At 40.5% G+C, this 18,185-nt stretch overlaps 1 protein-coding gene across 3 annotated transcripts in view; it reads left to right on the top strand.

The window, feature by feature from the left end:
• The window catches only part of LOC123758270 (microtubule-associated proteins 1A/1B light chain 3C), a 55,621-nt gene extending 40,007 nt beyond the window's left edge, over positions 1–15,614 (top strand). For 2 of the 3 annotated variants that reach the window (XM_045742444.2, XM_045742446.2), the window contains exons 3-5: positions 3,497–3,603; positions 10,476–10,631; positions 11,431–15,614. In XM_045742444.2, the coding sequence (XP_045598400.1) occupies positions 3,497–3,603; positions 10,476–10,631; positions 11,431–11,434 (267 nt within the window). In that variant the 3' untranslated portion in view covers positions 11,435–15,614. Of the gene's footprint in view, positions 1–3,496; positions 3,604–10,475; positions 10,636–11,430 lie in introns of those variants that run through there. The other variant, XM_045742445.2, reaches the window with a different exon arrangement.
• The last annotated feature ends 2,571 nt before the right edge of the window (positions 15,615–18,185 follow it).

Here is an 18,185-nt window from a genome sequence, read left to right as displayed (position 1 = left end):
GGGCTTTATAATTAATTGCTACACGGGCAAACATAGACACGCTTCACAGAAATCATTAAAATGCATTTAATTGGTGACTGAAATTGTGCTAATGATCAAGTCTGTGTCGTGGGGGACAAGCAGCCAGTATGTGTGTTAAGGTTATGTCCCCCCTAGCACCTAGAGACAGTGGTGGGGGGGGGGGGACGAGACATGATACCCTATACGCTGTCTCCTCGCAGAAAGCAGTTAATAATAGCAAGTGCAGCGAGCACATGGAGCAGTGTGTAGTGGTGGTAGTACTACTAGTAGTGGTGGTGGTAGTACTAGTAGTGGTGGTAGCAAGAGTAAGCAATGTTGGGGGTGAGACGGGGTGGGGATCGAGGCGCCAGCACCCTCAGTGCTCCCAACACCACGGGCTCATCTCCCGCCCCTGGACTAGTTTTTGAGTGGGTCGCCGCCGCTCTCGGTCCCTTCACGGTGCGTGTGGCGGCCCCGCGGTGGTGGTGACCCAGCACGTGCCCCGGCACCACCACGCTGGCTTGGACGGAGACGGAGGTGATTTGAGTTCAAGAATCGTCAATACCTCAATATTGCAAGAAATAAATGGATATGGTGCAACAGGAGATAGTGAAGGGGAGGGGTGAGGGGAAGGGGGGGAAGGGGCGAGACAGGAAGAGGAAGGGAGAGGAGCAGGGACAGGAAGCCCCCCCAACCTTCACGACGCACGCGCAGGAGCGCTCGGCCACAAGATAGTGGCGGGTGTCATTAAGGGCGAGATGTTAACGTACAAGGGGGTGATTACCGCCACACATGGACTCCTCCTCATTTACTTCCACCAGTTATGGCGTTGAGTGCATCGTGCACACGTGTCTAAAATTAATTTTAGTTTAGTAATTCAAATGGAGAGCCTCCCTTGTAGTTATGTATATCGTGCTACAGTGGGGGACTCAAAGATTCTTTCTGGGGAGCATGAAAGATTCCTGTGAAGGTGTCCAACAAGGTGACCCCTTAGCCCCCTAATTTTCTACTTAGCTATCAAAGAGGTCACTGATAGTCTGACAAGCGAGCTAAACATCTGGTACCTGGATGATGGCACTCTCGCCGGCACCCCGGATACTATTTTGGAGGATATAAGGAAAATCCAGGAGCAAGGAGCAACTATGGGCTTCATTCTCAATGCATCCAAATGTGAAATAGTCTCCCACAACCCAGACATCACTGGCCAAATAAAAACTGTTCTTCCAGACGTTCTCGTTGTCGAGCCACCTGACTACACCCTCCTGGGTGCCCCCATTGGCCCACAAGCAAGCAAGCAAGCAAGGTGGTCCTGGAGGCAAAAACCACTGACTTAGGAAGGCATAACAGGATTGACAAGATTGATGCTCATGATGCTCTCTTCCTCCTCGAAAGATGCTTCTCTCTCCCTAAGTTGACTTACTTTCCGAGGTGTTCTCCATCCTTCATCAGCCCTAAATTATATGTATGCGACACCTTTCTGAGGTCCATGCTAGTGAAACTCCCGAACCTTCCGTTGGACGACTCCCAATGGGAGCAAGCAACCAACCCTCCCTGTAAGACTCGGCGGCCTTGGTGTCCGCACAGCCTCTCAAATTGCTCTACCAGCCTTCCTTTCCTCCTCCCATGAGGAGGAAAGGTCGTGCAAGATATCTTGCACGACCTCGCAAGACATCCTACCAGAACCCTTGAGCTGAATAAACTCAAGAGCTCATCTTGAAATATTTTTCTAACATTGGTTCCTCAAACATTTGGATGGTGTTCCACACCCTGGTGGTGGCTTGGTGCTGTAGTCTGATGTTTATTGGCTGAATAAAGCTCCCATGACGCTCCTGGATTGTCTGATCATATGGTGGACGGTGTTTTGTTTTTCTTTGCACCTTCTTTTCCATGCTTGTAATTTTTGTGCATGTTTTCTTTTGGACGTGTAGTGGTACTGGAGGGTAGTAGAAATTCGACCCGGCTAGAGAGCCTTGCATAAGCATAGCCGTGTGTTCCATGGCGCCAGGGGAGCAAGTAGTACGCCCCGCTTGCTGAATTGAATGAAAATGAATTAGCTAAATGAATTGTGGGGTTCAGTCCCTGAGCCCATTATGTGCCTCTGTAACACTTTTCCACTACCGCCCACAAGATGGGTATGGGGTGTATAATAAATGAACTGTCTATCCTTCCCTCCCCCGCAACTCTACCCTCCCCCGCAACTCTACCCTCCCCCGCAACTCTACCCTCCCCCGCAACTCTACCCTCCCCCGCAACTCTACCCTCCCCCGCTACTCTACCCTCCCCCGCTACTCTACCCTCCCCCGCTACTCTACCCTCCCCCCCGCTACTCTACCCTCCCCCCCGCTACTCTACCCTCCCCCCCGCTACTCTACCCTCCCCCCCGCTACTCTACCCTCCCCCGCTACTCTACCCTCGACCACCCCATCCACTAGGAGAGGCTACGTTACATTATGCGTAATATTTATATTTCTGTTGCTAATAAAGACTTTTTCCGGTTTGACCAAATTCTACTTTCTGGCCATGACGACCAGCCAAATGTACAGAAAATATCAAGGTGTTAGAGCCACCTCTGTGCCTCGTCTGTTGGTTTGGGAGCTTCGCGATAAAGAAAGCCATTACTTCAGTAACAAGGTTCTCATATAATGCAGTAACGGTGGTGTGTGAATTATACCATTCAGAAATACAAAATTTAAAGTGCATGTGTAAATTTTCAAGGATATTAATCATTTCAATACATTGGAGGTTTATCATGTCGTATGAACCGAGGATGACAAAATGATCAATTCATGCACTATTGATCCATTGAGCAATATCGATGAGACGGTGATCAGTAAGTCTGCGCCCATGATATACGTGACGTTTGACGAGTTGAACATAGACATGTTATACTGTCTTGATGAGTTGAACATAGTTGATGAGTCCCTGAAGTGTTTAGCAAAGCAATTGCCATTTGTTTGTGCTTGCGTATTAATGCCGCGCAGATGGGATTATCTTTTGGGTCCACTATGTAGCGTTACGGTAAATGGTGATGACATTTACAGACAATGGCAGCCTAGTGTGTGTAAACTGTGACAGACAATGGCAGCTTAGTGTGTGTAAACTGTGACAGACAATGGCAGCCTAGTGTGTAAACTGTGACAGACAATGGCAGCCTAGTGTGTGTGTGTGTGTGTGTGTGTGTGTGTGTGTAAACTGACAAACTTGGGAGATACCAGGCTAGCTAGGATTTTTGGGTAGTTTGTCCTCCCAGATACAGTACAATTGAATTATTTGTCATTAGTGATAATTGTGAAGAAATTAGTTGAAAGATTAACTTGATACCGCAAGGTGTGTAGGAAGTATATGGAATGTTTGATAGTGATGTAATTGTGAGTAATTTTTTTCCGAGTGAGCTCTTCAGGGTTATATGAAGTCACAGGAAGTGTGTGTGTGTGGGGAAGAGGTTGGATTTGCTCTCTGACGCTGGCAGACAAATAAAATGGTGTTTGTGTTACAGGTGATCGTGGAGCGATACGCCAAAGAAACGACCCTACCCGTGCTTGACAAGACTAAATTCCTGGTGCCTCAGGAGCTAACAATGTCCCAGTTCGTCACCATCCTGAGGTAAGTCACCAGCTTCCCCCAGCCCGCCGTAAGTGTGGCCCTCAACACTCCCTTCCCCAGATCAATGGTCACCCCTCCAGTGACACGACTCGCAGCTCCAAGTTCCAATACAATATTTACAATGCGTGTTACCGAGAAATTCTCACGTGGACCACATTGCTGCTTCAATAATTTCCGAGCGGTGTTTTGTAGGCGTAACCGGATTAGGAAATGTAATATGAAGCCTTGTACAAGTTGACCTTGACTGGGTTTGTGTGGGAACCAGGGAGGAAGAAGCGAAGCACTAGGAATGTGACCTTCTAACGTGGTTTCCTGGTATTGGGTTGTTGTACCGTGCTAGGAATGACTTGTTACTGGGGTTCGCGAAGGCTGTTCTGGTGTTTCAGTTCCAGTATGCTACTCATATAGACTTCAGTTGCTTCCTGGAGACGATTTCCTTTAATTCTGTTCAGTCCTGCGTGTCTGCCTTCCGATGGCCACATTGTCATCACCTTGCATTTGCTTGTATAGAAATCCAGTAGCCATTTCTTGAACGAATCGTGGTGCCTATATAGACCTTGGAAACCTCGTGTGCGTGTATGTACTCGTTTGAATTCTGACATTTGGAAGGGTGACATTCAAGCCCCTTCTGTAAATCTTACAAGCAACAAATTTAAAGTGCAGTTGCCTAATCAAATGTTCAAACCCTCGACACCTCGCCTAATATATCGAGACGGATATAAACACGAAAGAGTCGATATTGTGGTGGTTTTAATTTCACTGCCGGAATTCTGATGTGGTAAATGGAGCCAAAAGTGCGGTCATGAAATGCGAGTAACGGCTTTGTACCTCCCTGTAGCCTAATCTCGCTTGCTTACAGGAGGATAGATGGCGCCCTTGCATACCCTTCATATCAAACGAATTAACTCTACTATAATGCCAAGTATTACTTAACTAATCGTTGAAAGATTCGTTTAACACCATAACAGGTCTCTTGTATATAAAAAAAAAACCCTGCTCCACCATACTGGATACTATACAACCAGTCATCACAGTTCCCCCGTATGATCATACACTTCACTATTTACCACAGAGATGTTTACTTGGACGCGGGGATCGAAGCCGCATGATTAATGAGGAAATAACTGAAGAAATTCCTTTAACAAACATGGTGGTGGTTTGTGTTGGGGGGCGCCCGGGTGTTGGGAGGGATGACATTAACAACATAATTTATAAAACTTTCTTGTATTCTCGGTAACGTTAAAATATTAATAAAAAAAATCGCAATTCAGGTATTTCAAATGTGTAATATTCGGTATTACGACCTGTCGAGCTATTTAGAAATGGCGCAAAATGGTTGACATGTTTTGATCAGAGAATCAGCAGCCTCGCCTTTATTTTGTACAGACTCTAATCTGGACTCAAAGGCATGTAATGGTACTCGACGACACCCTAATAATGGTCTGCCAGCCGCCCTTCATAAACTATTTTACTTAAATTGTTAATGCTCCTTCAAGTACGGTTATCGAGACAATAAAATACATCTTAAAGGGATAGAGTATCTTAGGCTATTTCTACCCTTCCCATAACGCACGTCTGAAGTTAATTAACACCGTCGTTAATTCAATGATAATTACATATTTAAAAATAACATAAGCATATTCGACCTCAGTCTTACATCTTCAGTATTTAATACATGTACAGTTGTATCAGAGTTGCAGCCAAGACGTTAATAATACAGTCTGGGGCTTGAGACGGGGAGGGAGAGTATTGACGCCAAAAGTCGGTCATGGGGTTCATTCAGGCTGGGATCGCCAGCCCTCACTGGCCGGTACTGGTTAGCTGTGTACTGACTGCTTGCTAATTATATCCTTGCATCGCTCAGTCACGAGTTGCACAGTAACACTGGCCACAGATACAGGCTAACACTGCGCTTCTGTTCCAAGGAAAGACAGATAATGTTGCCAGTAACTGCAACAAATCTTAAACGTGCATTGGGATTTTTTGTTATGCATTTTATCTATAAATTTTATATCGTCTTCAATGCCAATTTTAATTCAGACATATTAAATGGGATTTTAAAATCCATATAAATTTAATATCCTATAGAACCAATTAGCGTTATCGCTCCATTTGTACCATTTGTTGATAATGGAACTGGTTTAAGACAACGGGATCCCATGACCACGGACAAGAGCAGTCTGCTTGACCTCTTAAACTCCTAATGATTTTATTAATGAGGTTGGCTTTCTCCTGAAACTTGTTTACAATAGTTAATTATTTTTTACATTTCAGTTAGATCAGCATTGTTGTACTTTTTGTTATGTAGTGAGCATGTTGTGATTTGCACATTATTTCAGAACCATATTTAATCAATCTGGCAAATCGATAAACATTGAAAGAGTAGAGCTTGTTAAGCATCTGAGTAACGCCTTTAGTTTTAATATATTTGAGGGTGGGCAAGCGGGAAAATGATTGGAATATTACTTCTGGTGTGAGAAATGGAAAAGCTAATCTATGGCAGAGTTCCCCATTGAGACCAGGCAAAAGTCTTCAAGTTTCAACAGGATCGGCGTTTCCCCAGTAGTTTGTACATACCTGTGGAGGGCTTCAAGAGTTCTTGTACTTCCAACGGGCTGCTGCTTGGTCCAGCAGGCCCATGTATCTACAACAACTCGGTTGCTCCCGCATTTCTTTCGGAAACTTATCTAAAGGCTTTTGTTCCAGCAATATTTCTAATGCTTGCTGAGAAAGCTGTTTCTGAGGTCCACTGTCAAAGCCGCTATGGACCTCCGATGTTCTTACCTGAATTTACCTGATGGCCATTAACACTAGTGGCCTCGACGAGGACAGGAAGCCGGCGGCTTGTCGAAGTTTCCCCCCTATATTTGCCTTGATGACCAGTGTGTGCCGATGGGCCTTCCACTCCATACTGGCTCTATTCTACATTTCCTTCCATACACACGGTAATCACACTAACGTGATGCATCAAGTGAACATACCTGGTTGATGGTTCTGGGAGTCCTTCTACTCCCCAAGCCCGGCCCGAGGCCAGGCTTGACTTGAGAGTTTGGTCCACTACGCTGTTGCTTGGAGCGGCCCGCAGGCACAAATGAACAAAAGTTCATTATTGGGAGTTGTGTAAAACCCTGGTTTCTCTCTCGGAGAAACTGCAGGATCCAGTAAGTTCTACTGAACTTAGGTTTCAACTCTCTTTACCATGTCGTAGCTCAGTCGATTAAGGCAGCGTTTGGGATGCTCTTGGACGCAGGTTCGAATCCTCGTCACGGCCCTTGTGGATTTGTTCTTTCCTTCCATATCTTTGTCTCAAATATGTGCATTTCACATGCACTGTGGAAATTGTAATTTTTAAACAGATTGCCTCATACTAGCAAAATATAACAATTGAAATCCATCACATTCAGCCGGAGGGGTTGTGATTGTTGTACAAGCAACATGTCCTGGACGTGTGCCCCCCAACCCAACCCAAAATTAACGCCCCTGGACGTGGTTCACAAAGCAGATCATGAATTTAAATTAGACACGTTTGGCACAATAGTTAAACACTTGTAATTAACACATAGGATGTTGAGTAGTGCACTATGAAGTATGAAATACAAAGGTAGACAATGGTGTTTGTGGTGTAAATATTTTTGTACGATAATTTTTTTGAAAATGGTAAAAATATGAAATTGAAAAGTACCACGCAATTACAATTTTGTAGGTACAATATTGTTTAGTATGGTTATTTGTTTTTTTATGACCGGAAGGTCCCAGATTCAAGTGGGTAGACGGAGACGTTTGGCTAAGTTTTCTTACGCCTGAAGGCTCTGTTCACCTAGTTCGGCCTAGTTCCATAAGGGAGCCGCTCGTCCGAGTGGACAGCACGCTGGACTTGTGATCCTGTGGTCCTGGGTTCGATCCCAGGCACCGGCGAGAAACAATGGGCAGAGTTTCTTTCACCCTATGCCCCTGTTACCTAGCAGTAAAATAGGTACCTGGGTGTTAGTCAGCTGTCACGGGCTGCTTCCTGGGGGTGGAGGCTTGGTCGAGGACCGGTCCGCGGGGACACTAAAGCCCCGAAATAATCTCCAGATAATCTCCAGATAAGCAAGCTAAGCAGGGAAGGCCAGAACTTCAGACATAAAACTTTACATTATCCTGACAGATCTAGTACAAAGCTGCACTGGCAAGAATATGTAGCCAAGAGTGTCATTGAGACATGACAGCCACGAGTGCGTGTCAAGGCTCCCCCTTCCCCCCCCCCCCCCTCCCAGCTCTTGTATATTGACTAAACACTGTAAAGTTTGTCACTGACCTTGTGCGTAGTGTTAACTACTTGTTTGTTGAGTGTAGTGTGTCACCTGCCCTGCTTGTTGGGAGCAAGGGGTCGCGTTTTGCACAATGTCAGTCTTGCATGGTTGCAAGGCTGCAAGGGGCGATCCAACTGTTACTAGTTTGGTTTGAGGACACGAGACTCCCAAACTAGCTAGACCAGTAACTGATAACTGGTTAATCTTCCTTTAAAAATGAATATACTTAGTATGAATTTAGGGTAAATGAGCGAGTTTAGATTACGTTGGCCGACTTGTAATGTGTTAACCGCGTGTTCTCGGGTGTAATGTTGAACTATGATCCTTGCGCCATATTTGATTCTGGAGACGTCGTTCAGTATTTTAATTAATTTGATATTTTAGAATATAATTAAGCAAAAGTGTATACATAGGATACAAGAAGATTGCAAGATTCATAGGTGAAGCAAGTACGGTGCCCGAAGTCTCGGTCTGAGCTACAGTTGGTGCATATAGACTACAATTATGAATTTAACATTATAAATTATCTAGAATACCATAATTGCGTTATAATTAATTATAGTATCATTATCATAAAAAAATGTCCCATCCAAGAGTTGATTTCCAAGCTACAGAACAAAGCAAATTAGTTGTCAATATAGTATGATACCGGCGAATCCTTTTTCTTTTTCTCAGGCTTAGGTATACACAGCAATGTGCTGCTACCCTTTTCTATATGAAAGATTACACGGCGTAGGTCATAAACTAGCTAAAAGTTCATCTAATACTCCCATCTCAGAGGATGATTAGTCACACATGAAATCAGGGGAGAAAATACAAGCCTCGATACAAAAATACAAATCAACTCTTGACTAAAAATCAGAACATAAAATCCAAGGCTGATATATTAGCCTACACTAGCCAAATCTGCGTACAGCGCACTATTATTTTCCAATATTCCAAAGTGTGTGAAGTAATTACAGAGCCCAGAGGAACCTCATATCATTTGGTCTGAAGTCCCCGATAACAGGGCAATCACAGATATAGTGTTTGAGAGTATGTCCCAGCTCTTGTTCACATAGTTTACAATTGAAATGTTCACCATTGGGGGAGTTCATTACCTGCAGCCACGTGCCATAGATAACGATTCTATACGATACCCACGAATATCGACGGATTTGATGTTGAACAAATTTAAATTCAGAATTTTTAAGACAATTGCTTAGGTAAGCCATTATGGGTATCTTTACAATGAAGATAATCTTCACAATGAAGCAACCCGTTCTCGCAAATTCGTAAAGTCAATATTGACTTATTAACTACGTGCATAGGTGATATACTAAACATAATAGATACCCCTAAAAAGATTCATAGAAAACACCGACCTTACCTAACCTTGTTAGTATCTTAAGATAAGCATCTTATTGTTTCGTAATTACAATTATTACTTAACCTATGCCTATTATAGGTTAGGTAATAATTGTAATTACGAAGCAATAAGGGCTTCTTATCTTAAGATACTAACAAGGTTAGGTAAGGTCGGTGTTTTCTATGAATCTTTTTAAGGGTATCTATTATGTTAAGTATGTCACCTATGCACATATTTAATAAGTCAATATTGACTTATTAAATTTGCGAGAACGGGTTGAATGAAGATACCCATACGTACCTTGCTTAGGTATCTTAATGATGGGTATGTGGGGTCCACCACTGCCCACATGAGTATTGGGTATGTGGGGTAAAAAATAAATTATCTAAACTAATATTAAAACTTGTGAAAATACAGACCACTGTTCTATAATATCACGGACAACTTCCTGTTATAATTGATAAGCAGCTTTAAGTTTGGGTAATACATTTACATATATAAATAATAATAATACTACGAGGTACATTGGGTTTGAGAGTATATAGCCTAAGCTATAGATATAAGCCTTATATATGAATACACTCTGTCCAACACAATAAATTATGAATTACATTTAAAACTTCTGTGATGGTTTGTGGGGAAATTAAGGTTTGTACATGCAAACAATAACACAACATGCATGTTGTGTTATCTGTAGTAAATTTAGAGTTCACTGGTGCCAGGCAGATATGGCCCAACATCACGAGACTGTATACATGGTTAAAATTGCTTTCACATGTCAAGGACAAGTTAAAACAAAAATCCTATATTTGTTTTAACAAATGTCATAGCCATGCAGATATTTCCAGCACAGAGAAGCGGTTTAAACCAAACACTTTACTTGTTATCAGTGAACATTTGTAGTAGTAGTAGAGCTGTCATCCATATTGGTAAAGTAATTGATACATATATGCACAATATGAATATACATAAGCTCTTAACTAGCTTATGATTAGTACGGAGACATCTCCCGTCACGCAGGGTGCAGTCGCACCTCCACAGATCTCCAGTATCATCTATTGATACTGGAAATGGCTCAAAAGGGCCACCACTTATGGGCCATTCATGCCCGTGCCACCTTTTGGGTGGCTTAATCTTCTCTCTCTCTTATGATTAGTGTACACGCATGTCTAAAGTAGTAATATACTTCCAAACGTCAATTACTGTGTAATGAGTTGTTTGGTGTTGGTCAGGAACCGGATGCAGCTGCAAAGCACGATGACCTTCTACCTCCTAGTGAACAACCGGTCCCTCGTCTCCCTCTCCCGGCCCCTCTCTGAGGTCTACCGGGAGTGTCACGACGATGATGGCTTCCTCTACGTCACCTACGCCAGCCAGGAGGTGTTTGGGTAAGTCTCTTCTGCCCTCACTACGGCAGGTGCTGGGGCGAGGCTGTACACTACCTGTCTTGTTCACGTATTGTTCGCTGTACTTTTGAAGCACAAGATAAAAAAGGTCGTCCCCCTACCCTTCTCCCTTCCTTCCCTTGCTCCTTCCTTCCTTCCTTCCCTTGCTCCTTCCTTCCTTCCCTTGCTCCTTCCTTCCTTCCTTCCCTTGCTCTTTCCTTCCTTCCCTTGCTCTTTCCTTCCTTCCCTTGCTCCTTCCTTCCTTCCCTTGCTCTTTCCTTCCTTCCCTTGCTCCTTCCTTCCTTCCCTTGCTCCTTCCTTCCTTCCCTTGCTCCTTCCTTCCTTCCCTTGCTCCTTCCTTCCTTCCCTTGCTCCTTCCTTCCTTCCCTTGCTCCTTCCTTCCTTCCCTTGCTCCTTCCTTCCTTCCCTTGCTCCTTCCTTACTTCCCTTGCTCCTTCCTTCCTTCCCTTGCTCCTTCCTTCCTTCCCTTGCTCCTTCCTTCCTTCCCTTGCTCCTTCCTTACTTCCCTTGCTCCTTCCTTACTTCCCTTGGAACCCCTTTGTCTGCCTTCCTACCCAGTTTCTCAGCCTCTGGATGACTGTGATAAAGAATTGGGGCTCGAGAAAGACTACACAACCCTAAACTTTTATTTTAGTGCTCTTTCCTCATTATAGAAAGATGTGCAGAATACATACTGTACTGTACAGTATTTATAATCATTTGCGGTGAAAATTGATGAAATGACATAGATTGCCGTGCATTTACTATTATGGTATTCACTAATGGTAATTAATTATTTCAGGTAAAGGACCTCCTTAATGGTGCTCACTTCTCATATTCTGTGATAAGACCTGTTGGGACTGCTCAAGGCATGGGGTGCTCTATGTAGCTGTGGTATTCTCACTGGTATTCAGTCATCACTAGCATCGTAGTGGCATTAGAAGTGCTCCAGTGTACGTGGAGCTCTGGCCGGTAGTTGTGCTATGATTTACTCTAAATTGTTTTCACAATGGAATGATTTCTGTGGCCAAACTGGATTGTTTGATATTATTTACGAGCTGGTGCCTATAATTTGCAAGAGATCTGCCAGAATTCTGGCATAAAGGTTGAAATAAATCAGTACTCTGAAATACAGTAAATTGACCCAAGTTTGTAAGTTTAGCCTTTGGTTTTTAGCCATTTTTTTTTTATAATAAGCCATGCAGTTGAGCATAGGCATTAATAATTAGTTTCACTACTTTTTAAATGGGTATCACTGCCTGAACTTAAAAATATAAATACCTAAAACAGTATTTCAAAAATATAATGTAGTTAATATATATATATAAATTATCACTTAATTTTTACCTATTTAAATATTATTTATAGCTATGAAAGTGCAAAAATCAAATCTAAATTTGTGCACAAATTTGGTTCTTACTAAATTGTTAACTGTGATTACTAATCTGAATACAATACTATTAACAAAAATACCATTACAAAAATATCATATAATTGGTAATGATTGTAATTTTTCACCATTTGTTAACTTAAAGATTTTTGCAGAAAGACTAAACATTCCTTACAATTTAATTAACTGTTAGACAGGTGTTCATGATTATATCCTACCATCCCTTCACAAACATGTTGCCATGCATTTGTCATAAGCTCCAAGCACTCATTCTGGCAGTGATTTCTGTTAGGAAATTTGGAAATTCTTGGTCTTTCTATATATACTGTGCATGTACCCTCCCCTTCCCCCCCTCCAGTGCTGAAGACATTGGTTAACCTTGGTCTTCAAGAAAATAAATTCTGTACGTGCATATTATCTCGCAAAGCTTGAAATCATTCTTGAAGATAATGTTGGATTTTCTAGAGGTAGTCGATGACTGGCTTGTAAATAGGTAAGATACTGATGTCTTTATAAAAACAGATGGTGCTGTGAAGTTTTCTTGTAATTATGTCCAGATGTAGTGTAGAACTTTCATCTCTGTACCAGTGTGTTTAAGAGCTCTACTGTATTTAAGGCATTCTCATAAAATAAAACTTTTCAAATGTTTACTAATTTTCTTAGAAATGTGGATTAATAAATGAGTTTCTAAAAAATAGTAATTTTGTATATACAATTTAAAAAAGATACTAAAGAACAAATATTTGAAGAGTTTGAAATACTTCATGTATACACAGTACTGTAGTGTCAATATATTTTTAAGCAAAGGTTATCATTAATGTTTTTCCATGCGTAAATATTTTGAGTGAATGTGTCCACATGTGCTCCAGCATGTAGAACTTTGAAATGTGAGTTGATTACCTTTGATGCTGCACTATATGTAATTGTTGAAGTGTTGAGAGAATTTGGCTATTTTCCTGGCAGTCAAGAGTTCAAATATAGCAAGTAAGTGGACCTTTTTTTTTTTTTTTTTTTTCCCTCTCCATCTTATTCTACCCTCTTGGGGGGAGGCTTCCCCCCCCCCCCCCAATTACTATTACTAGATTTATTTGCTACCGTGTCACTGATAATGCATTTTTACCAAGTTATACGGATTATTGACGATAGAATGTTTACCATCAAAATTTTGTGTATTCTTTTTCATTTTGTATTTTTCATTTTGTGATTTGTTTGAAAATTGATTATGGAAATTCTACATTATGTATGTGACTTGCAACAAAATTAGTCATTCATATTATGTCCCCAATTTAATAGTGATATCATTGCACTTTAATATTTATGATCTGTAAATGGCATATGATAGAATGGAGGAAATTTAGAGAATTTGTTAAAATGATTAACTTCAGTGTGAGAGAGACCTCAAGATGTGCCTTAAACTGCTTGTGGAAAGATTGAGTGAAGTTCGTCATTTGATGGGCCAATATACATAGATCTCAGGGTATATGGGTTACTTTGCATTCATTAGTGTTTCTTTGAATGTTATGAATTTGACATGTAAAGATACTGTTGCTGTAATTTTGCATAAAATTTATAGCGTGTTCGAATGCCACTGTATTGTAAAGTCGCCAGTATCCAGCCTCTTAATGTAAACTATCAGTTTTCAAATTGGATTTAAAATATATAAAATACATGATGGCATTTACAGCAAGAGGGAAAATGTATATAAAATGACAATTGTGTGTAGTTGTAATATTAAAGATATTTACCAAAATGTGTAATTGGCTGGATAATGTGTGCACCAGGTGTCTAATCAGTCATATCATCCATTTTTGTGGTAAATTAACCACTATAACAATTTATATTACGGCTTGTATTATACTTGCCTTACTTTCAAACTATAAGGCAACATTCCTGTAGTACTGGTAAGTACTTCATTCTCACATATCAGGCTCTCTAAGGGGGGATCAGACAGTGGTACAACCCCCAGTGTTTGGTGGTCTGTTCCTTAAACCCGAGCAATAAGATATGATATTTCTGGACATTGTAGCATGGTGTAGGTTTTTTGTTTTTCTTTTTTTGTATTTTAAAAATTGTTTGGCGACACTGTGATTCCTATTCCCGTGGCTGAACAAGGGCATCATCCGCTGTTCAGTGGCTTATTCCATGGGAACCACTGATAGTCTGTCTTGCACTAACATGCAAGGTTGCATAGTGGTAGCATGGATTCATAGTATAAATTGATTTGGAGATGCACTAATAGTTTTGGTGGCCAGGTACCGGTAGTGGTGAATTTGTCATGTTGGTATTTGGTTCCATTGTTTGAAAGGGGATGCAGTCTCATTGAAGCTAAACATTCTAATTTCTTTTTTAGTTTCTCTTTAGATGCCTTTCATGTTTTGGTATGTAAATGGACTATACAGTATTCGAAGAGTTTCACTGTTTGTAATATCGTCCTATTCAATGGTGTAGGAAACGTTGGTTTTTAGGAGCTAGTGGTCTGATAATGATTAGACAGATTTGGGCAACTTGACCCTAAATACTACCACTGGAGTTTCTATTTATTACTTTGCTTTGGCCAAATTTACATTGCAGGTTCATTCACTTGTCTACTACAAATTTAGATAACTTGCCAGAGCATTACTCATTTTGCAGTTTAATATCTTAATTTTTTCTTTGATTTGTTTGATGCATACTTCAGGTAAATTTTTGAACATGGAATGTATATGGTTAATGTGTCGTAACCAAACAAATATATACAATTTTACAGCAGCAGTTTATAAATATTTGTATTGGTCTGCAAATAATCAAATTCAAAATACATAGGAAAAGTCCTGATAGCAAAAAGTGCAGATGGGTGTACAGTAGACTGAATAAAAGAGGATGATTGCATGTTGACATTGTGAAGTTAGTGTAGACTATATGAATGTTGGAGTGACGATATCATGAAACCTGTAAAGCTATTTATAAGACTATAATATGCTGTGATTTGGATGCATAGACATTAAGAAAATGAATGTTATAAGATGCTCCAATATTCCTAGATGCTCTCGTGCACCGAACAGCCTTTTGAGTCAAGTGCTGGGCATCGTGCCCAAATTCTATCATTGATAATTTAAAACTTTCAGGAAAGTAGCTTAACTTTGAATAACAAATCGGGATTACCATGTTCTGCACACTCTTGAATTGTTGCTTGCGAGTTGCAAATTCATTATACAGGGAGAGCTGTAATGATCTCCTTTTCATGGGTATGAACAAAATGTGATGATTTGAAAGCATACACACAACTTGTAAATTGTTCTGGAAAATCCTGACACTTTGCAGTGTTCAATTTCATTCAAGTCTTGATTTGCTGCCAAAAAATTTCTTGGGTATGTTAAATTTAATTTTGTTAAAAATTTGTTGCAAATTTATATTTTTAATCACTGTTTATTATTATTTGGCATTCTGTAGTTGGACAAACCTTGAAGAAAGTTTGTTTATAAATATTTTGTTAAATTTTGCTATGAAGATGAATTTTTATAAAGTTTATTATTTAACAAACTTTAAAAAGAGTACTGTACTAACATTGTGCTACTTCCTAATGTATGAGGTCATAAAATAAAAAATTCCAGGTGGAACTATTTTGAATATCCTTATAAAATTGTTAAATGGACACTTTTAAATTAGTTGGCTGGCCTACATCTACAGTTGTCATTTTCCAGGTTTTTAATGGTTACTGTATTTGATAACTTTTACGGTAATCTCTCAAAGCCTGTTTATAAATAGAAAAAAAAAAACTTATCCGAAGGGTTGAAATGAGAAGTGCAGCGTGCTTCCATGTCTGCCATCACCTGTTGAACGTTTGTATGCAATTCTGTTCTTGCAATACATGGCAATGGAATCGTACAACTGAAGAATCGTGCTTACACAATTGTTTCCCTCTAACCCTGACAATATACCTGTACATCAAAAATTTCATTGTCAAAGAAGGCACCAAGCCAGGAAGACTGCAGCACAATCTGTTGCAAGGTATTCAAAAGGCACTAAATATCACTATGCCAATGTAAGAACAAAAATGACATACGGCGAATGATATTAAAAATATCCGCTTCAGAAAAGATTCTAAAAAAATGACCTAGGGATATTGGGAAAGAAACTCTCATCCCACAAATTGGGGCAGTCAACAAGGCACACAACTAAGTGGGACTGCAGTTAGGACAGAAGGCAGCAAGACTGTTTCATGAAGTGACCATGAGTCGAGCAAGTGTGACCAATGTGCAACCTAGCCAAAGTAGTTTCTTATTGCCTATTATGATGGCAGGAGGAAGGCCAAGGGAAAATGTTAAATTTAAGAGCAGAGTTTATTACCTATAAATGACCAATGACCCTGCCAATGGTCATGGACTGCAGCATGACCAGGTAGAAATTTGAATCGGGTATCCTTTTCCGGAGACCATTGCAAGTATGAATGGCCTCCTTAGTGGTGGCATCCAAGAGTCAAGAACACAAGATCAAAGGTAACTGCAGAAAGCCTTTTGGCCCATACGAGGCAGCTCCTACTTAAAACCACCTAATCCCACTCATATACATGTCCAACCCACGTTTGAAACAATCGAGGGACCTAACCACCTTGTTACGCAGGACAGTAATTGGTTCCACAAATCAACAACCATTACTGAACCAGTATTTACCCAAGTCTTTCCTAAATCTAAACTTAGAACACAAAACAATGGGTATAAATTGGATGTCTTGTGTTGATACTTTCAATGCCCTATTATTAATATCCCCCCTTTGTTATGCCCCAACCCGTTCTCGCAAATTTAATAAGTCAATATTAACTTATTAGTTGCGTGCATAGGTGACATACTAAACATAATAGTTTCCCTTGAAAAGCTTCATAGAAAACACCGACCTTACTTAACCTACTTAGTATGTTAAAATAAGCATCTTATAGCTTTGTAATTACAATTGTTATTTAACCTATTATAGGTATAGGTTAGGTAATAATTGTAATTACGAAGCAATAAGATGCTTATCTTAACATACTAAGTAGGTTAGGTAAGGTCGGTGTTTTCTATGAAGCTTTTCAAGGGAAACTATTATGTTAAGTATGTCACCTATGCACATATTTAATAAGTCAATATTGACTTATTCAATTTGCGAGAACGGGTTGCATGCCCATTCATCTATTTGTAAACTTGTATCATGTCACCACTAACTCTTCACCTTTCCAGTGAATGCAATTTTAGCTTTGTTAATCTCTCTTCATATGACAGGTTTCTAATTTGGGGAATTAAGTCATACTACGCTGGTCACGTTCAAGTGAATTTATATCCATTCTACAGTACGGCAACCAAAACTGAACTGCATAATCTAAATGGGGCCTAACCAGAGCAAGATATAGCTGAAGAACACTACCGGGTGCCTTGTTACTAACGCTTCGATTAATAAATCCCAGTGTCCTATTTTCCTTATTACAAACATTCATGCATTGATCCTTTGGTTTTCAATTCTTACTAATCATAACTCCCAGATCCCTTTCGCAATCCGACTTTGCAATCTCGAACACCATCTAGCTCATATCTTGTAACACTATCATCATTACCTAGCCTCAAAACTTTACATTTATCAGCATTAAACTGCATCTGCCAATCTTTTGACCGTTTTAAAACCCTGTTTAGATTGACTTGAAGTGATAGCGAGTCGTCTTCTGTATTTATTTCCGTGTTGATTTTTGTATCGTCGGCAAATTTGCAAATGTTGCTACTCAAACCTGAATCTAAATCATTTATATATGTTACAGTATAAACAACAGAGGGCCCACGAGAGAGCCTTGAGGCACTCCACTAACAACATTTTCCAACTCTGACTTAACACTATTTACACTGTCTGTTTCCTTTCGTATAGCCATGGCCTAATCCAACTTCATATAACTGAGGGAAGGGAAGTTCATTAGAGTGAACCCTGATATAGCTGGGAACCTAGGAAAATTTGACTTTCACATCTGCCAGAGATAAGAAATGGTCAGTATTGAACTTGGAGTACTACAGGATGCAAAGGGTTAAGATCACAAAGCTATGAGGGTGCTGCGAAAGTCAACCACAATGACAAAGCAACGCTGGCAGAAATAGCCGTTAACAAGCAGCATAGAAAAATGCACAAAGTTCTGCCATAAAGGTGCCAAGTCTCCAGAGGGAGGCAGCACATAC

The sequence above is a fragment of the Procambarus clarkii genome, chromosome 11 (genome assembly GCF_040958095.1).
Source record: "Procambarus clarkii isolate CNS0578487 chromosome 11, FALCON_Pclarkii_2.0, whole genome shotgun sequence".
Classification (NCBI taxonomy): Eukaryota; Metazoa; Arthropoda; class Malacostraca; order Decapoda; family Cambaridae; genus Procambarus; species Procambarus clarkii.
The sequence above is the reverse complement of the archived record's forward strand: the minus strand, read 5'-3'. Positions and strand labels throughout refer to the sequence as shown.